Source organism: Lonchura striata, chromosome 3 (assembly GCF_046129695.1).
Source record: "Lonchura striata isolate bLonStr1 chromosome 3, bLonStr1.mat, whole genome shotgun sequence".
Taxonomy (NCBI): Eukaryota; Metazoa; Chordata; class Aves; order Passeriformes; family Estrildidae; genus Lonchura; species Lonchura striata.
The window spans coordinates 45553867-45578454 of record NC_134605.1 but is presented as its reverse complement, the minus strand read 5'-3'; the positions used below and the strand labels follow the sequence as shown (position 1 = coordinate 45578454).

The 24588-nt window shown below is 39.5% G+C and overlaps 1 protein-coding gene across 1 annotated transcript in view; it reads left to right on the top strand.

The window, feature by feature from the left end:
- Positions 1–6361, top strand: part of NID1 (nidogen 1) — a 42747-nt gene extending 36386 nt beyond the window's left edge. Inside the window, exons 17-20 of the mRNA XM_021527091.2 lie at positions 125–282; positions 1579–1702; positions 2908–3020; positions 4496–6361. Coding sequence (XP_021382766.2) covers positions 125–282; positions 1579–1702; positions 2908–3020; positions 4496–4617 — 517 coding nt within the window. The 3' untranslated portion in view covers positions 4618–6361. The remainder of the gene's footprint in view (positions 1–124; positions 283–1578; positions 1703–2907; positions 3021–4495) is intronic.
- The last annotated feature ends 18227 nt before the right edge of the window (positions 6362–24588 follow it).

The following is a 24588-nucleotide window of genomic DNA, read 5'->3' as shown; positions in this document are numbered from 1 at the left end:
CCTTCTTATTTATTTAAATTATTTAGGGCTGTGTATTACTTTTGTGTTCTTAGCATTTTCTTAATTACAACAGTCTTTTGAGATAAGTCCCTGTCTCAACTCTAGCCTTTTTCTTCTTCCTAAGAAATTTGTACTGGACTGACTGGAACAGAGAAGCTCCTAAAATTGAAACTTCGTACATGGATGGCACAAACAGAAGAATTCTTGTTAAAGATGATCTTGGGTTACCAAATGGACTGACATTTGATCCTTATTCCTCAATGCTGTGCTGGGTAGATGCAGGTAAAGGAGGGCTAAAATATTTCTTCGTAATAGTAATAGTGTAAGTATGTCCAGTCCTGAAATGATGCTCAGACATAGCTTTTGGCTTTAATGATTTATTCATTGCTATTCACATGAGACTGTGTGCAGGCTGAAGGATTTCAATTCTGATCACAAAACCTTCTAGGAATGCAACAGATTTATGTCTGTGTGTCTTGTATGTGGCTGTTTTATTAGGTGGTGCTTAGGGCATTGTAGAAGTTGTTGGTTTATGACTAGGGAAAACCACAGATTTATCTAATCTGCCTTACAGAATGTTGTCCTGGCACTATTGTTTTAAGGCCTGTAACCTGAGGCCAAGTCTGGCTTATATTTGACAGAAGTCTTGAAAAAGCAATGCACCCAAAAGATCAAGGGATCAAAGTTCTGCCACAAACCCATTGTTAGTTTTGTGACAGTGGGTGGGGTGGAAGTGTGCTTTTAATTCTCATTTAATTTTTATCTTTTGGCATCTTGCTGTCTTTCACCCTGTATACTCTAGCAGGGATGTCTTCCTGTGGAGGTGCTTTTACACTTCAAGTCACCTTTCAAATTTTGGATAAATTAAAATGGCCAGGCTCTCTTTTTCACTGTAAAACACCTTCTCCAATCTTCAAATGTATCTTCTTCTGCTATCTCTAGTTACTTTTTCTCTCTTCCTGTCTTGTTCTCACATTTGCATCTTCTCCTTTTTTGGTCTATTTCTGAAACACATTACTTAGGAAAAACCTACAGGTGTTTACATCCATTAGCAGTGTTCCCAGCCTGTAGTGGCTTTAATGCTAGACCCTTTTGCACCCTATTTGCATCTATGAATTAGATGTTCTTTCTGCAGTCTCACCTTCATGGTTCAATCCAGCAAACATTTCAAGAACATGCTCACCAAACAAACTTTGCAGAAATGTCTTCCAGAGCAGGTGGAACCAGTTAACGGTTGAAGTATCCCTCCAGAATGGAGGAGGCCTTCTATCAATTTCCACACCAGCCCAAGGATTCTGGAATCCATAGCAGGAAACTCAGTTTGTGAGCATTGGCCATGGCAGCCTGGGACTTTAACTTTGGTGGTGTGCTGAGTAGCATTAGCATCAGCGTATTTATCCATTCAATTTTCGGCACATGTACACATGTGACATGGAGGAAGGCTTTGACTAAGCAGCAAACTAAAAGATTTCCAGGAATTTCTACCCTGTTCATGTTTGCATATTTGTGCTTGTGTTTCATCCCTGATGAGAGCTCTCTTGTTCTGATTCAAAGGCTTAATTGTTTCACTACATCCAGGTACCAAGAGGCTGGAATGCATGAACCCTAATCAGCTTGGTAGACGAAAGATTATTGAAGGAATTCAGTATCCTTTTGGCGTTACAAGCTATGGGAAGAATTTATACTATACAGACTGGAGAAGGTATGTTATCTGCTAAAGGAATTATGGAGTACTTTCATCTTTTTTTTTCTCCCCGGTAGAAACTGAAGTATATACCGCATTTCTCAAGCCTGACCTCTCACACATTCCTGTTTTGTTGCTTTCCTGGCAATAGCTGATGCAGGGTGGAGTGGATATGTAGAGTTGACCTATTAATGCTGCCAGTTAACTGAGTTTTCACTTTTTAGCACAGTGATTTGTCCTTCAATAAAATGCTTTTAACACTGAACATTCTTGGGAAAGGAGTGGGCAGTAACTTTTTTCTCTTACAGCAGATGCATTGTAGAGGGCAGACATTTCATCACTCTTGGCTTTCTATGCCCTATATTATATGAATGTTCAATCAAAAATAAGGGGGAAAAAAAGCATTCACTATCTTGATGACACTTTCTTTATTGCAAATGCTCTAAAATGTTGCCATATGAACAAGACTTAGAGGTTTACTTTAACTTCTGGGAAAAAAATCCAGTCCCTGCATTTTAAAATAAATATTTTTACTTGATGTAAATGGCTTTATGAGCTCTATCAGCAAAGTCTTACCCAAATGCCTCTATCAATTGCAGCAGCAGTAGCTATTACTGTGTGTGAGAGTTTCCAAGTTAGAAACTAACCTCTGGGAAGTGCTATTCTAGAACAAGCTTGAGGAACAACATGCTATGAGTGTGTCACTCAACTGTCCTTTTATACTTAGGAAGGAAGGATTGCTTATGACTAGCTATATTCCTTCTGGAGATCAGGCTCCACCTAAAATACATCATTGTCCACAATTGTTATAATAGCTGCGATGTCAGCTATACCACAATACTTGTCAGGGGGCAGAATGTGAAAATTGTACCATAACTACCAACACATGCATCCCTCCTGTAGAGAGACAGTGTCCAGAACTGGAAGTACCTTCAAAATTATTCAGGTTTCTCCTTTATAAATTTCTTAGCTGCCTAGAATGAAAGTCATAACATACTAAGTTTGTCCAGGAAAGGTGATGACTTGGAGGATTTTACTTCTGGTATCTCTTCCTAATGTAAAAAAAAGAAGCAACTTCTAATTTTCTCCATGTTTGGTTTTGTTTTGGGTTTTTTTTGACTGGTTGGTTGGGGTTTTTTGGGAGGTTTTTTTTGTGTTGTTTTGTTTTCCCCCATACTTTCACCCTCATCTCACTTGTGTATATTTTCTTCTGCATGTGGTAGGGATGCTGTTGTAGCAGTGGATCGTACGATCTCATTAGAAAATGATAACTTCCAGCCTCACAAGCGCTCACGACTCTATGGAATCACCACAGCCTTTGCTCAGTGCCCAGGAGGTAATCCAGATGATTCTTGTGTTTTTCCAGCTGTGTAACACCTTACTGTCTAAAAGAACTTAGTAGCAGCTCCCATTTATAAGCTGCTAACTGATTTGGGTAGTGAAGATTTAGGTTAGTGCTTAGATTTCTGTTTAGTAAGAAATTAAAAGCCCCCTAGTTGCTTTTCCATAAAAGCAATTGTTTTAGTTGCCACGTGAAACCAAAACTGGTAGGGGAGAAGGCGCCTGTTCTACCCTTTGCAAAAGCATGTGTATGATTAAGATGGGCATCTAGAAATGCTAATGTATCATCTCCTAAATTGAATGCTATATTCATAGCTAGGGCCTTATTATTCATTTATTAAGTTTAAACTACAGAAATATTATGGTCTTTCAGATGTCTTTAATGACATCTAGTGTTTTTCAAAACGAAATGTTCAGAAAACAGCAGGTGGTAGAGTGGCTGGACTGAGCTGGCCCTTTTGCTTTGTTGAATGTGAAGTTTTCCAGATATGCTATTGAAAAGAGGAAGAGAGGAAGCTAATATCCATGAAATATAATTTTCTTTTTGTGAAGCAGTTGTGTGTTCTTGGCAAATCACAGGAGAAGCATTTGCTGGTTTTTATTCCAATATGGCTGGAATTATAGGAGTTGTGCTATTTTTACTTTGGGACTATAAAAAATCCTTAGGATAGTTTCTCTTCAAATTACTTAACATATGCAATAACAATTTAGTGGAAGTTCTGGCTCAGAGCTTAAAAATACGTACATATGTCATAATTAAGAAATCAGTTATATTGTTATTACTAGTTCATTCACTGATCTATTTTGGTAGGCAGTGCGAAATTTAACAATATTGTGTGCTCTGACTATATTCTTATACCTATAATCCTATACCTATAAACTTCTGATTATACCTATAATCAAAATATTTGTGTAATTTCTTTCTATGTCTTATGCCTATTTCAAGTGATTTTCTGGATGGATGCCTTTCCTCTCTTATCCCCTGGTTCTAGCACTGGCTTCTCTTTCATTTCACTCTAATGTTAACATTTTCCCAACCACCCAATTCATTTTTGTTTGTTTGTTTTCATGGATCATTCCTCTGTCTTTGTGCAGCTGGTATTTGAAGAAGATGTTTTGGACTTTGTCCCCACATTGCACTTCTCTATTTATTCACTCACTTCTCCTTCATTCTAGTATCTGTGACCATGTGGTCAGTTTTGAAGCGTATTTTAGGAACAGCCCACTTGATTCATGTTGCCTCTTTCACTCTGATATCTTGATCTTTCTTTCATGTGAATGTCAAGTTGACACAAGGGATACAGTGACTCTTATCTCCCCAAAGCATAATTTTTTTCCACTCCTAATCTCATTATGGCTTCTTTCCCTAGTGTAGCCATAAATCTTAATGTCTCTTGTATGTGTTTATTTCAGATTTTATGGTGGGTTTGCATTTGTTTTTCTCTCAGGTTTTTCATCTTTTTTTTCCAGGCCATAACTACTGCACGGTGAATAATGGTGGCTGTACTCACCTCTGCTTGGCTACCCCGGGAGGCCGTACTTGCCGCTGCCCTGACAACACAGTCGGAGTAGATTGTATAGAAAGAAACTGAGCATTAAAATAATCCTTAGAGCAGCAGACACCTTTTGGAAATGTGCTGTAAACAATTCACTCCTATCAACACAATCAGGCCCTTAAGATAAGTGCTCCATGCTGCTGACAGCAAGCCACAATGCACATATGCAGACACACACACGCACACACACACAAGCAGAGGCTGTTTTTGTAGCAGTTAAGTAAGACAGAACTGCCCAGGTTGGGTCCAACTTCACCTTATTCCTTCTAAAATTATATCTTTGCTGTTAAAGGTAAATGTGGAGGCCTTAGTTGCATCTGTCCCAGACAAGGAGGATATGTCTCTTGGCAAAATGGAAGTAACAAAACACAGAACATAGTAAAGAGAGTGGAACTACTCAAATCCTGAGACTGAATTGTACCTTGGAGTGAGCAGCAGTTTTCTGCAGAAGTGGTATGCTTTGCCCATCATACATGTGACTGGGCTTATCTCTAGCTGAGAAACAATCAGGGGGTCCCAAGGATGAACAGATGAGGGGGAATACCCAGTAACAGCACATTCCTTCTCACTACCAGTCCTTCCACTTCAAAAACTTGAATCTCAGATTTTGACTTCTGTACTACAGAAGTACTTTATCCATGTGTTGTAAGGATTATAATTCTCACCCTGGCTCATGTGATGCTTTCCTACAGCACATGATTCGTTATAGATAATCAACATTGTTTAGTGGATATATTTGAAGTTTTTGTTAGGTTTTAAGAGATTTATCTTTCTTCTGTTTGATGTGGATTCCTGAGTAGTTCCCTAAAATCCACTTAAAAAAATTTAGATATTTTGAACAATTGCTAATAGGTCAAAGAATGGATGTTGACTCATTGAGAGACAAGTGGTTTTAAAGAGTTAGTCACATTTGTTTTCTGAGGGGTTTTAAAGGAGTATTTCTATGTTTGATTCTATAAGCCTCAAAGTGGTCTCTGAATTCTATCTTAGTAATCTTTCTTCTTTAGCTAACCATGGCCTTTTTGTAGACCATAAGAAACCATGGCAGTTAAAATCTGATTTTCAGAAATCTCACCTCTGGTTTGGTGCTTAAAAGAAAAAAAATATAGTGGTGCCCATTTATGTGCCAGTGTTCAGTAACAGCAAAAATGGTGTTCTGAAAATCAAAGTGAAGTTGATGTTTTCATCACCACCAGTAAGTTTGGAGAGGGAAAATCTAAATGCATACTTATATGTCAAATTAGCAGAATAAATCTGGAAGTGAAGTTTGATTTCCCCACTGTGGGAAGGAAGGAAGCTTACATGCAAATCAACCTGTGTCAGGGCAAAACAGGGCTTGTTAGGCTCCTGCCAGAGCACATTTCACTGTGTGTTGTGATCAGAGCAGTAAGCTAACATCCCCATTTCCTCACTCCCTCTTCAGACACAATGGTGACGGTTTTAAACAGAGCCAATTCTGAGTCTTAACAGTGTGACATCTTCCTCTTTAATTGTATATTTATCATAAAATAACAAAACATACAAATGTTTTAAAGATCTTTTTGTATAACTTTTTATAACTCTTAATTCATTCTATTCATACACTTAATCAGGTGTCTTACTGTAAATATCAAAAAGTTGTTGAAATGAAGGTGCTTGATAACTCTTTCTCCAGAAGTATTCACATATCTGGTGAAATATTAAAGTTTACACTCTGTACAGGTATCTACAGTACAGTCAATAAAAATGGTTGGTTTTTATTTTCTATAAAAAAAAATGTCATGCCTGCAGAAGGAAGTGATATATGGTGTCTCAAATATATTTTCTTGTGTTCTGGGTTTTAGCTAACTCATATCTAGTGATAGTACTCCTCTTCCAAGGTGCAGCATCATGGGGAAAAAGAGTGTTGGGGCTTAGTATTCTGGAAGCTGTAGGATACTTCAAAACAAATACATATGAGAGTGCTCAAAGAACACAGTTTCTCTGTTTAGGCTGAATCTTCTTTGCTGCTTGTAAATTCTTGTTTACCTTTGTCAAGTAAGCATAATTCAGTTATCCTGTAGTTCAGACTTCTAACGATGAAAATATAGAACAAGGACAAGAATAAAAAGGGGTAGAATTTATCCCTATGGTCAAAAATACCCTGTTACTGGGTTTCTGGGTGCTAGGGTGCTTTGCAAGGAGAATACTAATGGGATTCAAAGGGTGGCATTTGGAGTTACAGCAGGAGATTGTTGGTGATCTGTTCTGGGGTCTGCACATGGAATTGGACTGTAGGCATTGCTTTATGTCTTTTTTAAAATATGAATCAACACAATGTTTCTCTTCATGCATTATGATGGTTATTAACGTATTAACACTAGTCAGGTAATTCTATGCAAATCAGTCAGCAATTATATAGATATCAAGGAAAATATACCTCAGCAGAACTTCTAGAGTTGATGTGTGAGCTGAGTAGTCTGCAGCACAATAAGAGAAACAGTATTACTGTGGACTGAGCTTTTAGACTTGGGAACTCTGGTATCATATCTGGGAGTAGGTAGCACTAAATGAGGGGAAGCTTCAGCAGATCCATGACAGTGGTGTAGATGTGGCAGTTTGCAAAACTTTCAAAGTTTGCACAAATTCAGCATTCCAATTCCTAGAAATGAGTAACTGCTGAAGTTCCTTCAAGTTTTCTTCCCACCTTTTGTTAACTGGCTGGTCTTTAATAGCCAGCTAAGCTGCTAGTGTTTGGGGGGTTTCTGTGTGATGGCACTCCAGAGTTCCCTATTCCTGTATCTGTTTACTTTCTCATTGAGTCTTGCTAAATCTTTGGCCTCTAAAAATGATCAGTGGTATTGACTTCCTTATTTTATTCAGTCTGGCCAGGAATGTCAACTTTTGATTACATATTTAGCATTATCCAATTGAGGAAATTCTTCCTGTGTCTATCACATTTTTCCTCTTCAAAGTTCACAAGTATTTTGGATGCTGAAAATGTGAATTTTCAGTTTCCTTCTTCTAACCCTAGAGAGTTAATGGTAACTTTCTATAAGACAGGGTTTTCTCCTGCTGACCTGGGTCTAATTCACCTATTCTTTATTTTTTCTAACTGTTTCTTGTTTCACTGTTCTAGACTTGCCTCAGGAGCAAGTAAATGTCAAGTATGTTTTTTACATTATGTTTGAGGTTAAAGAGATAATGGAAAATATGATAGTATTATAGGCTGGGACTGGTAGTCATAGCAATCTCTGGTTGAACTGCAGTCTCTGTGTAACTGAAGTTTATGGGGTTTTTGCTACAAAAATCTGTAGATTCCCAGGTTTTCCAGGAATGAAGAACAATTGTTTCAATGTTTAAAAAAAAGACAAAATACTTCCTAGAGCTATTCCAGAGGTAAGTTAATGTTTTCTTAAATGTCTGTTCAGATCTTCCAGCACACATGAAAATAGTTACTGGTAAGATTATTAATTATGTTTACCAATCTTGTAATAAGTAGCAAAATAGTGAAACTACTGAAAGTAGGGTGGCTTCCTTTGGCTTAATTGGATGGTTTAGTTACCTTTCCATCTGAAGAGTGTTTGAAAACCCCAATTTCACTCACTTTTTAACTTGCAAATAACCTTCCTCACAGTGAAAATCCAGTGTGGCTTTCTGAAGCTCGGCATCCTGACCAGTGTGTTTTTCCAGACTGACAAACTGCTTACTCTGCAGTTATCCCCTAGCACAGTTTTGTCACAACACATTAGATTTTCAACTTGCCGGCATATGATTAAGAATGACAGATGATTACTAGACGATAATGGCCCCGCCACGGCAGTGTCACAATGCATCAGTTTAGCCTATGGTTGAATGCAAACTGGTGGGTTTTATGTAGTATTTCATAATGTATTCCTTGGAGAATTTGCTGGAGAAAAAAAAAAAACAAAACCAAAAAACTACAACAACCAAAAAAACCAAACCAAAACAAAAACCACAACAACAACACACAACAACAAAAACAAGCCAGCAGGATGTGAAACATGTATGGCTAAAGGAACACAGTTGTGAGAAGACCCCTGCTTGGCCTGTCTGTAAGAATGAAATATTACCTTCAGAACCTGAGTCCCCAGCTGGGGATGTAGCAGGAGATTGTTCATGAAGTGATTGAATCACTTTCTTTGTTTAAATTCTAGTCTAATTGAAGTGTGTCCTTTTATCTTATTTATAAATCTAGGGCAGCATGGCAGTAAAATTTGTAGGATGCAATATAGTGACCTTTCACCAATGTACATATTGATGACTCTGGAGTTTTGTTTGACACACAAAAGGCTAAGCTGGAAGTGGAATGCAGTGAGTGACCTTCCCTGCTGCTTTGTGGCAAAGCAGGTGGGACTGCAGTAACTTAATGGGGTTTTTGACCAGAAGGATTCTGGAGCTGATGAATGGGGACCAAGTGCTATTACCACAAATAACCAAGATATGCTGTTTCAGCCTTTGCCTTCTTAGTCATCAGTATTCACCAGAATCCATTTGGTTTGTGGTGGTGTGTTGCTCACTCCAAGCAGGCAGTGTTTCCTACTCTATGGGGTGTCTGGTGCACACAGAGGAGTTCTGTAGTGCAGGGCCTTCAGCATGAGGAAATTGGTTGGCTGTACAGATGTTGGTGGGTCATGGCACATGGTGCCTCTGGATCTTACCCAGTAACTTGCACAGCAGCATTGAGGAAATCTTTCCAGGAACTTCCCAGGGTTATAGTGAAAGGGTAAATGTTATTGAAGGCAGCTGAAGGTTTTATGGCAGTGGATGCAGAAGTGTGTGAAGTTTCGGAGGTGGGGTAAGCAATTAGCAAGATGATGGTTGTACTGTGTATTTGAGATCTATAGTCAGTTCAGCAGGGTGCTGCTGGGTGGGAGAATAAGAGAGTAAATGTGTCACACTGGATTTCAGAAACCTTTCCAGTCTCTTCCTTTCCTGCTAGAACCATGCTATCCCAGGCACTGTTTATTCTAGATCCTGTTCTGTTTAGGGGCAAACCCCAAGGGCAGAAGGTTTTGTTTTTCACATCTGTTCCCTGCTTTATGCAGGTAAGACACCTAACCGGATAAGCCAGATGACAGTAATAGTCCATCCAGCTCCCAAACAGAGGGAGAGCAGGATGCTGAGTGTAACTTCCCTCATTTTTCACATAGCCCCAGACACCCTGGTGAGCCACTGCTGGCATTTCATGGTGCATCTACTCCCTCAAGTTGGTACTCCCAATTAATACCCACCTGCACCACCTTTTCCAGGACTAAGTCCTCCAGCTATGACTGTGCACAATAACTGTACAGCAAGTGTGTTACAGGGACTTCCTTTAATGCCAAACAGCAGCAAAGTACTAGTGTGCTAAGAAGCTGGTAAACCTATCCAGCAGCTTGAATCCAGAGGTCCCTGTTGATGGATTTGTAAGCATGAGATTTATCCCCTTGCATTGTATTACAGGTGATTAACAACTGAGAAAATGTATTTCATGTATTTTTAAGGGATTGCACTGTAATTAGTGGTCTGTTGTAATTTCAAACATACGGGAGATGGCAAACCACGCATTGCATCCTCTTCTAGGCAGAGTATCTTTTTAGACTTTTGCTTCCCAAGTGGCAATGCAACCATGGCACTGATTTCTTCCGAGCAGTAAAAGACTGATATACTGCAATTAATTTCTGTGTTTATATGGCTTGTTACTAGATATCTGTACTGACAGGCTACACCGGCATTTTTATCTGACCTTAACCTGGAGAACCCATGGGTTTTGCTTTATAGGTGTTTCAGCCTAAATCCTGGCATGTCTGCTAGATTCTGTACTGTTACACCCAATTAATAAGTCAGAGGATGACGTCTGATATGGCCTCTTGTATCTATTAAATAAAGTGTAGTTGGTCCTGGGCCAGAAACATCTGGCATGATGCATCTCCTCCAGACAGATGTGTCTGTGCTCTGTCACGGCAGGAAAACTCAGTAATGACAGATGTCTGTGGTCTTCATGTGCTTTACCCTAGCTACATGTGATACCCATCTCTCTGCTAGGATTTGCTGATTAATTTTATGGACCTGGAGCCTGGAAGTTGCCAGTAAATATGTTTTTAATGTTACCCATTGATTAAGACAAAGCGGGAAATTGCTTCTCTTGTGGGATTTATGTTCTCCCTGTGAAAGTTCAGTCCTCACTGGGTGTTCCCCAGAATCCAAGTTTTCAAGGATAACTTGGCAGTTGTCATATTTGTCTCTGTTTCTTAGCTTGTCTGCTAGATTGACTGCCTGTGAGAAATTACATTAGGGTCTGAAAACCTCTGTAAACTGTACATTTGTTCTGAAATAGTATTCTATTACTAGTGGAGCAAGAAAATTTAGCTTCATTTTCATTCTCTGGTGCTGTGATAAGTTTATGTTCCTGCAGTTATGCAATTCTTATTTCCTTCATTTTGAGCTTGGCTTTTACTTTAATGAAGAATCCCAAAAGGAGAATGAGCATGTTCTTCTGTAAAAAACCCTCCTTCAGACATTGTTTTAATAAGCAACAAATGTACAACAGTTAAGAAACACATAGGAAGAGTTTCTTTCACAGATTTTTATCCAGAATAATTTTTTCTTCAAGAACCATAGCTTTTATACACATGACCCTCAATAATCTTGGCTTCAAAAGGCAAATAAAATAACCAGCATACATGATACTATTTCTCAAGTTTGTTAACTGTGTGCATTCTTAGAAAATTCATAGAGAAATTTTGATTGTAAGGAAGCTCTGGAGCATGTCAAGTCTTCAGATCAAAGTTGGTATGACTTCCATATAAAACAGATTGCTTAGGACCTTGTCCAGTCTTCTGAAATGCCCAAAGATGGAGATGCAACAGCCTCTCTGGACAGCATTTCAGTCCTGAACCACTGCAGTGTTGAAGTCCAAGTCCAATGGACATTTCCTATAATGTGGCTAGTGGTCATTACTTCTTGTCATTTCCCCAAAAAGGTTTGGTTCTATGCCCTTTCTTTAGGTGGTAGAAGATTTACACTAAGCTTGCCTTTATGGAGTATGTATTGGAAGCTGGCATAGTTGAAATCTTTCTTTTCCTGTTCATTCTGAAAGTATGTTTTTCTTCATGGCTCTTGGAATTTCTGTCTTGTAGGAGCCCTATTCCAGCACACAAAATATCTGTGCACTTGCTGGTCCTGGATTGAATTCTTAGAGCTAAAGAATTCTTAGAACTACAACCCCTCTCCCCTGAAAGCCCAGTGTCACTACACGACATGCAAAAGCACGACGCGAGCCGCTGCTATTGCAAAGGTAAAAAAGAAGACATTTTAGCTCTGACTCCAGCATTTATACTTTTCCAAAGGTAACAGTGGATTGGAGGGTGAACGTGCCACCTCTCCAATGACACTGGGCAAACTCAAACCTCTCCACCTCCATGAAGAAATGCAAAACAATAGGTTGTTTGCAGAAAGTTGTGTGAGAAAGTTTTCTACAAGAATATAAACTCAGAATGCTTTAAAAATCTTAAAAATCAGGGCAACAGCCCAGGACTGAGAGAAGCCCAGGAAAATGTGCTGTATTTATTCCCCACGTGAGAGGGGAATTAATCCACCAAACTGCAACTTTAGAAGGACTGACATGAACACAGGAGTCTTCCCACTGTCAAAGTGCAGCTGAAAGGCGTTTGGATAAAGGAAGGCAGGAGTACATGGAGGGAGCTTCACTGGGAAGGGTGTTGTGAGACATGTAAAAACATGTTTGCTCTGAACTTCTACTGGGTCCTAGACAGGGTCAAACTATTGAGCTGGGTATGCACCAGGTGAAATTTGGACCTTGTAGTGACTGAGTGTACAGGAAGGGATATGAGGGATAGGAGGGTCTCAATGCCACATCTTTGATGTGACCCCTTCTGGATCTGCTCCTCATTCCTTTAGTGCAATTCACTGAGCACTGATGGCTAAAAGTGTTATTCAGTGTCAAGAGACATTCTGTGCCAAATTACTGTCTGCTTATAAATATTTGTCACGAGGTAATATCAGCAGCTTCAAACTCACTAGTGGGATGTGAAAATGTACATAATTTAGGTGGTTAAAAGCAAGGCTATTAGCATTCAGTATCAGGTGAGCAGCTCACCTGTCAGGCTGCAGGCTTGAATCATGAAGTTCAAGAGCACAGCCTTCAGAATTTGCTGCAAAGATACATGCACTGCAAATGCAGGATGGGGACTAAGTCAGTAGGACAAGAAGAACCTTAATCCAAAAGATTGATTTATGTTGAAGTCAGGATTAATGTTTTTACAGAAAAGGGAGCTTTATAAAATGTTTAAATTAAAGACTGTCATTTCAATTAATAAACAGGCATAATATGAACAAAATATTGATTCTAATATAGAAATCTGAAGTATAATCATTGGTTTGGAAATGAAGAACTACTGCTCTATTACAGAAGGCTATTCTGGAGATGAGATCTCTTATATTCTGTATCTCTCTGTATTTTGGATTCTGCATTTGTTCTGCTCTAGGCTGTCATTGTTCTCATGGAATGTTTAAAAGACAGTGAGTCCAGTCATGAGATGCCAAAACATTCAGCAGCAAAATACTTCTGAGTGCAGTGTACCTTCAGGCAAACCTCAGAATTTATTCCTTACTGCCAGTGTATACCATCAGGCTGTAAAACATGTCTAATGTTTTAAACCTTAAGTACTGTATTAGTGTAATCAGCTAAACACCCACTAACTACAGTTTATCATCCTCAAGTTAGCCATGACATTGCACACGGCTCAGGTATAATTTTCTTAATGCAAAACTGCCCAGTACCACTTAAATAAGAGTAATTTCTGATTCAGCATTTCAGGTGGTTAGGCAAGTTACTAATTCCAAAGGGAGAGCCTTCAAGTACAGTTTTCTGTTTGTTTTCATTACTTGAGAAGCTTCCCAGAGTTGTGCAAGAGAACAATGTTTTATTCTTTGTATCTTGGATCAGTATGCTGCCTTGAACTCCCAAGATGCATCCAGCTGTAGCTGCCTCAAATGGAAAATAGATTGGACATAAGAGAAGGTTTGGGTTTTTTTTAGGCTGCTTGTAATTGGATCCCACAACCCTATTACTTTGCTGTGCAGTCTCCATACAGCACTCAAATAGATGTAATTCTTGTGTCTTAGAGAGAAAAAAAAAAAAGTAAAATTGAAGCTTTTCTGTATAAAATATTTCTTTGAATTAATCTTATTACCAGGCAGCTGTTGAATGGTTTCAAGTGTACTGTTACAAGCTCCAGATGTGTGGGAGAGTCTCCATGCAACCTGACTGACATCAGTGAAAACAAATTGTGGTGGGTACACTGATTTGTAATACCCTTATAGAATAAGAGTTTGCTTTATGCTTGTATGTGCAGTATCACTGAGAAAAAACTCAGAGGACTCTTAAATTATAGCTAAACAGCCCTAAACTCATGAGTTTCATCACTGAATTGACTTCCTTCACATGCAGCACAGGTAGCTCCAAACACCCTCAATACTTGAGCTGATCAAAGGGTCTCAAACACACCTTTTAAAGATTTAATTTTAAATCATTCCATCTCCCAGTTTGATAGTAGTAAGGGGGATTTGTTATTTTTCCAACATGAAACCATACTTTGAAACTTGCCATGAAAACAGGAAGACTGAGCTCGAGTCACTTTTCTAGTAATTTTACTGCAATTTTTTACATAGCTGAATTGTAACGCTCCTTTTCTGTTGCCTCTCTCTTGCTTAAATGAAGTCTTTGAAGTGCATTAGTTCAGCAAGTAAAGAGTTGATATGGTTCTTGCTCGTGAATGGCTGAGGCCCCCTGGTGCCTTATTTATTAGCAGATCTGGGAACAGGGCGAAGCATTGCAGTTTTCTGTTTGTCCTTGTGTTTAATTACACGGGTAAAACAGATAATGCTCTTTGCCACTACACTTTCATGGACCCCACATTTCTTCTTTCTTTTCCCTGCAGCTTTCCTCTCAACAGCTCTGCAGTAGCTGTCGAAGGAGAGGTAAAACACCACAAACACCAAGCTGCACAACCACACAGGAAGGGTTTCGTTTTTCCTCAAACTGACTTTTATGGTCCTTTAATGCTTACGAAGTTGGACAGTGGTGATGGTTTTTGCCCTCTGGACTTTGCATTACTCCGCCTTACTTTTAGAAAAGATATTTTGCATTACTCAAGCCTGGCTCACATTTCCTTGGCTGTTAAGGTGCTCTGTAGTTCATTGCTTCTGTTGATGCAAGAATCCTCATCAAAGACTTCATCTTTTCCCATTTAAAAGACCATACAAAGATCAAAAGTAAGACTTGAAAAGCCAAATCCCCCTTGAAAATACCTTACCCAAAACATCAGCAAAAGTGGTAAGCGCAAGAATTCAGCGAGTCTGAAGGTTGTTTTTTTATTAATACAGCTGTGGTTACAGCTCAGGTAACCAGACACCATCTAGTGGCAGAAGATCAAAAATAATCTGATTACAATCATGTTGATCCCTCCTCTGGGGTTTATTCAAATGCTCGCAGTGCTCTGAAGGTTCTTTCTGAAGATCTTTGTATCCACAGAAAAAGAGTTTACTTGTACTGACTCAAAAACTCAGGAAATTAAATGTCAATTTCTTGTCAAATAATCTGTTAGTAATTTGCAGCCCTCACGAGGGTATTTACTATTTGAAATTATTTTCTAATGCATGTGGTCAGTCAGGGTCTTCATTAGGAGTAGTCTGATTTGTGGAATTCAGTAAAGCATTTAAAACCAGTTGACTCCTAAGTGTGCGTGGGATTTTTACTTGGGTGTGAGTTGGGTGTTGGGTTTGGTGTGGGGTTTTGGTTTTTTTTTTTCTTTTGTCAGCTCTGATTTAAAAGCATTAATTATTTGAGTGCAGTATTTAGAACAAATTTGCAAGAAAACAAGAAAAGTACTGCTTATGTTTAACTTAATATTTCTTAAAACTTCATGTATTAGTTGTTTTGAGGTTACTGGAGAATGCAGTGCCTTAAAAAAGCAAAAGACAATTCAGTGTTTACTTTGGTTATGGTTTATGCAAACAAACATTTGTTAAGGCTTTAGTGCCATGTACCCATATCTTGTAAAGAAAATATCTTTTTTTTTTTTTTTTTTACTTCTGTACTGCAGATAAGATATTGAGTAACTAATTTTCTGTTGGCTAGCACAGCATAATGGATGATTTTTGGAGGTTCTTGGCTGATAGTGTAGATTCCTTGTCTTGGGTTCTTCACAGCATAATAAAGCCTAATCTAAAAATTATTCAGAGTTACATACTGCTAGTAGTTACTAAAGCTGAGAACAGTACTTGGTACTTTCTTCTCTTGAGATCTGCAAGGTCTCAGGGATAAATATTTGTCAAAATAAGGTAAAACTGAAGAATAGTAAAATTGAAATTTGTCCCTTTCCTCTCTAAAATATGTATTTCTTGCAAGTACATGAAGCTGATACAAAGTCTATGCCTTTCTCACTGGACCTGTCTCGTAGCACAAGTAGATGTCACCTGTTAGTAAGGTATTTCCTTTACTTCATTATATGACAATCCTTTTCTCTTCAAGACCTAAGTGAAAGGCAAGGTCACTGCTTGGAAGCCTAAATACCTTAAATTGGCATTTAATAGCAAAGCTGCTGAGAACAAAAAAGAGTTCTCACAAGGAACAGACCAGCTACTTCACAGCATCCAAACAGGGAAGTGCAATTTAGGAACTGTGAACTCCAGTCCAAATTCCATGTTTGAAGAGGGGCTGATATTTGAAGCTTCACAGCTGGATCTCATTCTCTTTTATGAAAAGACCCTTAACTTTTACCAGAACTTTAGGCTTTGCACAGAAAACTTGGGACATAAACCTCTCTCTTGAAGTAAATGTGTTAGACAGGTTATGCACATAAAAGCAAAAGAAATGAGAGACCTTGCATCAACAATCCTATATGAGAAATCCCAGTAAATGTAGTCCTGCTTTACCTAAGGTCTCAAATGAACCACATGTAAAACTGAGATCCATGTAGCTAGTGAAGTAAATTTAAAAACTTTATGTAGTATAGCTCAAGCATAAATTTATTTTAAAAATTCAAAGCCTTAAAGCATACTTATACATTCCTTTATATGGGAAACACAAATGGTTTAATCAGTCCCATTAGCACTAGGAACAAAATATCTGCAGCATCAAGTATTAAACATCCCAATGCTGCTGCTCCCTTGCTTTTTCCTGAGGCACTTGTGAAACCCATCCTGTCATTCCTTGTGGGACTACAAAGGGGCCCCATCAGTATTGCACCCAGACTTGCTGCCAGCACTTTGAATGACCTTTTCTACATTATTAGGAAGTATCAATAAACCAGCAGTCTTACACAGCTGCAGGTTTTCACACACCCAGCCACCACCATCCCTCTCTCTTTCCAGCCCCACATCAGGAAGCTTGCCCTAAACCCATCCTCCCTTCATAATCCTGCTGGCAGCTGCCTGGTTTTGTGCAGCTCTAGCAAGTTGTCTTTGATGCTGCTGTTGGCTGAGAAGCTTAATTGCTGGCAGTCCCTGTTATTTGAAAGAACAGGGATTTATGGGTAGCTGTGATTTATTAGATCTAACAGCCCTGTGGGAACAGTTTCAAGGCACAGGTGTGAAATACAAGTAACATACTTCAATTATGGATTAAAAGTAGCCAGTTTGAATTTAAGAGTATTAGCACCTACTGAGCAGAAGTTAGAGTAGAGAAAAATTTGGTGGTTAGTGCCTCTTAGAGGTCAAGGGGTCATCACATGGGTTAAAGTTTTGCAGCATTTGTTGGGGGTTGGATCAGGATCTGTCCGATTCCTATGCTTTGCCCTGTGGTCTCCTGTGGGTGCATTTTCTGCTTGAATTGTGTGCAGAATTGCAAGCTGTGCATGGTGAAACTTCTACAGGCTTGAAAATAAATAACCGGAAGTTTCAAAAATATTATGTGTCTTAGTTAAGTGTGGAAGAGAGTCCTGAACATCCCATGTTCAAATCTTAAACACAAAGCTCTGCATTCAAATCTTTTATGTTGGTGGCTTTGAGATAGAAAGACAATGTGACTTGCTCATTTATTTTGCTCTAATATTGGGAAATATTAGAGCACCACATGGGTTTGTTGCCCAGATCAGCTTTAGACCAGGAGTATGGGAAGGGCTACAGAATTGCCATTTGTCAGAATGGGCAGGTGCAGGTGCAACCTTGGTCTAACATGAGGAGGTGCAGGAGGAGAAAGGCTGCATAGATCTGCTCACGATGGCTGCTCCACTGTCGGGGACAGTCATGAACCACAGCTCTGCTGCCTGCTCAGTAAGTCTATCTGTTCCTCACTTAGACACGGAATGAACAAGCTCTCAGACAGGTTGTGGGGCTAAGTCCTGACTCATGAAGATGGAGGAGCAGGAGATGGGAAATTTTTGGGCCCTTCTGCATTTTAAACAAATGAAATGCTCCACAGCCCTTCTCTAAACTAATGATTGGGAAAAGGCTTTGCCAGCATATCTTCACTGCTTAGAAAAAGGTTCTTAAACTTAAGGCAATGAGGAGCTTTGTCTGATGTGGTTTGATTTAAATTCTAGCCCATATGTATATGCATGTGAGATAAATACATCAGAAAAATTACAGCACCATCCATGGAGAGTTACAGGCTTAAACAAGAGGTGTGATGAGAGGTAGGAGAGAACAAACAGCAGGCTGGAGCTGGAGCTGGGCCAGATGAACAGAAACTAGGCAAAAATTGTGTTCCTTTTCTTCAGTGCTTACCTCTGTAAATAGGAGGTGTTAGGGAATGGCATTCCTTTAAATTGTACCAGCAGTGGGTTTAGTGACTTGCAAGAGGAAGGTTTTTCTGAGGTAACCTGGGAGGCAGTGGGAAAGTACAGGAAGAGAAGTAGAAAATCAGCCTTTTGCTAGGATAGAACTAGCCTGTGAATGTTTTTGAAGTAAGGACAAGAAATACATAGGAGAGGCAGACAACAGGAAGTTTTAGAAATATGTTACCTAGAGAGCAGCTAAACGGTAATCATCCCATACCTCACTACAATCCCCAATTGGTGGATTGTGATCCTTTGTTGGTGAAAAGCTGCTAAGTTGTAAAATCAGCTGAAACAAAATGTCAAGAGCTTTTGTAAAGAATTGTCTGATTTTCTTCCAAGGGAAGTTAAGGTTAGATAGAGTTCTGCACTATTGCATGTTTTCACCACTTATTTAAGCTGGTAGGATAATTAACATTTCTTCTGTACTTTCAACTCTAAAATCTGCTAACTAGCAAACAAAAAGCAAAGAGGGTGAATTTTAGTCAGAGAGGAAATATTTAAGGTCAGTACTCAGATGCCTCATCTCAGCATGGAATATGAATGCTCTGCAATGGCATATTCACACTGACAAATCAGGGAGCAGAATAGTATTATTAATATCAATAATATTATACATAATATAATATGTAATATTTTGTCTTACTGAAACACTTGCTGTTTGTAGGAGGTTCTTTACCTCTGTATTTTGGAGAGTGTTTTTAAGAACCTCCTGTTGTCTGGTTTCTCAGGGCCAGCATACCATCAGAGTAAAACATAGCATTCCCAAATCTTCAAAAATGTGTAATGGTTAGAATGTTACAGTGTCTTTAGCCTAATATGTTTTCCACATCATCTAGTGCCGGGCCTGTAAATAAAAGTAGAAGTAGAGCAGCTTTAATGGTGCTGTGTTAAACAAAGAATCCTTCAACCTTGTGTGCCCTTTTTCCTTCCCCAGGCTGGGTGGTGTTTGTTGTGTACAGTGGCTGAAGGGCCCTGCTCCTGAGGGCAGGCACAGGGTGTCTGCCTAGGCAGCTGATGGCCACAGCTGTAGTTTGCCCAAAAGGACCAGAGGCCACTTTGAAATTTGGATCCATCTTGCAGACCAACAGCCCAGCTGGCTGCTTAACCCTGGGAAGAGGCAGCTGAGCTCCAGGGAGCAGCAGGTTCTACTGAGGCAGTGCTTCAAGGTCTCTGCATGGACACAGATTTAGCCCTGCCTGCTGCAGGAGGTTCTGATGGTTTGGACAGAGTGGGACAGACAGCCAGTTTGGATAAAAGAGCAATTTATTCAAAATTAGATAAATTTGAGAGTGAGAGTCGATGCTGCTGTTCTAAATGAAAATTTGTCCAGCCAAACTAATAAGAAAAAATAAAATATTTATTTTGCAATCAAATTCTATCTAGCCAGCCAAAAGGAAAGAACAGAGCCGAGCCCGGGGATCGGCCCTGGGTGTGCAACAAGGAGTCAGCCTCAGCAGAGGTTTTCCTCTATGCCTACACACCTCCATCCTGGCACGAGTGGTTTTTATAGGGAAAATTCCGCCTGAGGCCAAGATTTCAGCAATCAGTCTTTTCTTCTATTCAGAGTCCATATGTTAATAAGATTTTCTTTTTTCATGATGAGGGAGAACAATTCAGTGTCCGGAGTTGTTGAATGCCTTGATGAAATTTACGGGAATTCGGGTACACTGCATTCCCATGTATCTGTTCGAGGATTTCCATTATATCCATCTCGGGTCGTTTATGCGATGATCAGCACCTGGGGTTCCCGTATCTCCCCAGACATGGCCCATCTCCTGGGGCGCCGTACCTTCTTACTTGTAAATCAGTTTCCAATATACACCCAGTCTCGCCTGCGAGGGTTGGGGGGGACTCCTAATACAAACGTGTATACTCTAACAAATATTCACTATCACATATATCATATTAGAAATGACGTGAATTACATTTACTACATCTAACACTGCTGTTCATAGCGGCCTAGGGAATCGCCACCATCAGCCCGAAGGTGCTGCAGGAGCGATGCCCGGGTAGAGCTCGAGCAGCGCCTTTTCTGCAGACTTGGCCCGTGAACCGGGAGATAACGCCCGGGAGCCCGGGAGCCCAGCAGGCGCGGGGAATTTGTCCCACGGTGCTCCGTGCGGGAGCAGAAGGTACCAGTAGGTGGTAGCAATGGACACAGAATGCCTTTCCATCGCTGGGATCTTGTCCACCCTGAAGCAGGGGCAGCCAAGGCTGAAGCTGGGCAGGCTTTGGACCCGCAGAACTTCTGCTATGATTCCTTGACTACAAAGGAATGTAACTTTGCACGTTCCCTGCAGAACCTGTGGTGATCGTGAATTTGAATGATAACGTCAGGAAGAACAGAGAGTTCAGAAAGTAAAATGCTAGTAGAATATAGAACAAAAGAAAGATAAACAACCAGCTGTGAATTAAACCCTTTTCTTCCCATTGCCAATGAAAGAGCAGCAGAACAAAGAGACAAGACATAATCTGACCAAAGATACTGATGAGGTACCCCTTGGGATGTCACTGTCCCTAAATGACTCTGTGGGTGAGTGTAAAAAAGCTGTTCTGAGGAAGCTGCTATCATTTTATTAATCTGTTTTAGAGCTCTCAGCAGCTATCATGCTACTGAAATGACTTTGCATTAAGGCATCTCAGCCTCGTGCAATCTTTAGTTTATGGTTCCCTGGAGAGGGCTGTGCTTACAAAAAGTCTTCTGAAAAGCTGAACCAAAATAGGTTTAGTTCATTTCTATCAGTAATATATATTGTAGCAGTTGCTGTTAGCTTTCTTTTACAAAGACATTACGAATAAACCTTAACATTGGCAAGCTGAGAGACTCAAACAGGCAGAGAGGAGCTCAGACCTGTGAAAAAAACTTTGTTCTGCTCTGTACCAGCAGCTTCCAGCAGTAATATTGGGACTAGTGAGTGATCCTCTTATTAACTAGCTCCCTGTGGAAACAAAGTTCCAACAAAGCAACCTATTGTGAAAATTGATTCCAGTAAATGGGCAGCAAACCCCAAAATGTTGATTTTTCTCCTCGAACACTCTCTGACTGTCAGTCAGTCCATCTGCCTGGCAGCCCATTGGGACCAGATGCCATGTCAGGCCATCAGTGTCCTGGGTTACCAACACGTCCCCAGCCTTGGTAGAGCAGGGAGCATGTGCCCATCAGCCAGCCAGACCACAATGGAGCCATTGGAATGGACTGTGGGAGAAGGTTCAGGTCTGTGACTCATCTGATATCACAGAATCTTGCAAAATATATTTTTCTTGTGTGTATCCCCCTATTGTTTTTTCCAGTCATAGTGGAGGAAAAAAATCCAAAATCTTCCTTAGGGTAGGAATTGTGGCACTTTTTCAGGACAGACCACTGTGCCTGTCAGGAATGTTGTAATGAATGTCTTCCCACCTTTAGAGAGTCTTTGCCTTTCACGTCTCCTAATATTTTCATCCAGCTTCCTTTATCAAGCAGGGATTGTCAGGCTATTGATGTAGCTTAGACAATTCAATGGCAATGTAGCTTAAAAATCCCAAAATATTTGAAAACATATTCTTCTGGAGAGTCATCACTGATCCTTGAGCTGGGGTTTGAATAATTCTGAGGTAGATGGCTTAGCTGTTTTTCCACTCCAGTGTTTCTGGGAGAGGTTCCAAATTCTGAGCATAGTGCTTTAAAAGAACTTCCTCATGGAGTAGTTCTGCGCATTGCAACATGCTTTATTAATTAATGAATTAATTGACCCTTCTGTGTTTTGTATTATAGCCACAAAATTATACGGGTATTTACTAGCACCTTGCAAAATAATAGGATCATCTAAGTATTTGGAAATAAGGGATAATACAAATTGAGAAATTTGAGATATTTTTAGATTGTCTCTACACTACTGTGCCATTCAATTTCCTTCTCTATGCAAAATAATTTTTATATGTGACACTTTGAAATAGCAATATTTTTAAGCCAATAACTGAATTAAGTACACATTTCTAGGGTTTGTATTGCATGGACTTTAGTGAATTTGATATAGCATTTAGCAATTGTCTGGTAGCTTAGCACTTGGAGAAATCTTCCAAAATGGAATCCAGTTGTCTGCCATTGTAGGCAGCCTTGTCATATTACCCTTTTAAAGGATTTATTAAGCTTCATCTTAAAACTGATTAGGCCTTTTCCAGTAACTGTTCCTGTCTGGAAGTCTGTTCCTGAGCATCCCTTTATTGATGAGTAGAAATAATCCCCAAACTCCAGCCTAAATTTGTATGTGACTTGTTTACAGACATGTGTCCTTGTGCCAAAATTATGCCATTTTTAAGCCTTTCTTTCCCCCTCTTTTTGTCCATTTCCAGTGTTTTTACGAAAAGCAATCATATGCCCTTGCAGACTTTTTAAAATGAAACAACTTTAGCTGGTTTAGTCTCCTCTTATAATTTTAAATCCCCACAGTATCTTTCTCTGCATTCCTTCCAACATGAGTTAGGTTTTTTCTGAACATGGGGACCCACGATGCTGGGCTTTGTCCTGAAAACCCTCACCCAGGCAGTGCCTCACAGCATGGCACTCACGCTCAGGGTTTCTCTAGGAGTGCTGCACTGCGTACAAGTTTTGGCAGCTAATCCCTTCATCCATCATCACAGGCATGCTCAGCTCAGTTGAGTGTTCTGTGTCTTTACATTCCTTCTGCTGAGAAAGCAAGCTGCAGGGAAAAAAAAATGAAAATAACTGGCAAAAAAAGGAAATTCATCTTGCAGCATCTTTCCTTAAACAGGACACGTCAGACAATCCTTTGAGCAGTGTGAGTATAGACTTTGTAATTTCTGCATTGGTCAAGCTGAAGAAGAGTGTGGTTTTTTTCCCTGATTAAATCTTTTCATATCCCAGTTCTATAAATACAGTGGCAAAATACTAGGTGCAGCCTGTGGTATATATTTAGTAGGATTTGGAGTTCTTCCACTTAGGCCGGATAATGCCTGATGACAAAGTTTTCCCAAGTAACTTTAAAGCATGTGGATTGGTAACCAGTAAAAAATATAACAAAGAGTCCTGGATGCCTGCTACACAGTGCAGAATGATACTTTTTATTATAGCATTTTTTAAAATGAGAACATTTTAGGCTGACTAATGCTATTTAAAGGAGAAAGACAGATCTTAGTTGTGCCCAAACCTACTCTAACTTAGCAACCTTGCTGGAACTAGGAAAATACCTTTCTGTATTTGCTGGATTCTTAGTTTGTGGCAAAATTGAAGTAGAGTGGAATTGTCACTCATAAAGAATGTTTGGAAGGACACCATAAGTTCTTGTGTTAGAGATGCCCTAGGGGTAGATACAGCTACTTCTTTTTTGAATTTAATTCTCATTTTTCCTGTGCCAGTTAATATTGGTTTGTTCCTTTGTAGTAACTTTTCACTTACACTGGTACACAGTCAGAATACAGGGATATGGAAAGGACTCCAGAGAGAGTTTTTACAAAACAAAAAGCAAATAGTATATTTTGTTCAGTTCCATGTTTTTTCAAGGTAATGTGGCTAAGTCCAAAGCAATTATCAGTAAAATATGGCATCCAGAGCTATTTTAGTCCTTGAGTCTATTTCCTGCTCTTTTTACATATCATTTTCCAGATTTGCTTCATTTCTTTCTTGAATTGTTTTGTTTCTTTGTATAAGTCAATGAAGTGTTAAAAAGATGAAAAAGCTTTCCAGATGCTGAAGCTCATGACAGCTAAATAAACCAACTTGATTAATTTTTTAAATAGCTGTTGAGCCAGTCAATCTGTTCTGCTGTCTTGCTCTGCTGAATAATGGCTACTTTGCTTGTGTGAGGCTACACTGCCCAAAAGGCAAGCTGTACAGGGGACAAGTGTGTAGCTGCATCTTCCTCTGAAAAATTATCAGGAAAGTGTATACAAGGAAAGCCTTCATCAATCAACTGATCAGCTAAGAGAAACATTGTCAGCCTGGGAAAAATCACATAATCCTCATTCCCTTTCTCATTTTTTGCTAAATATTTATTATTAATTATTATTGAACCCTTGCTGTCTGGTACTAGATAATAAAGATGAGTGCAAGCTTTTATCAGAACTCTATTTTCCAGTGGGCTGTACCTAGTGAGAGATGTTAGTGCCTCAGTATGTTGCCTCAGTATGATATGGAGATAGTGTTGTGTTTAACTACTTTTAGCATTGTGTTAAACTACTTTTCTCACCCACCAAGGAAAGTCCCTCAGGAGAAGGAATTTCTTGAGTATGAGGCATATAAAGAACC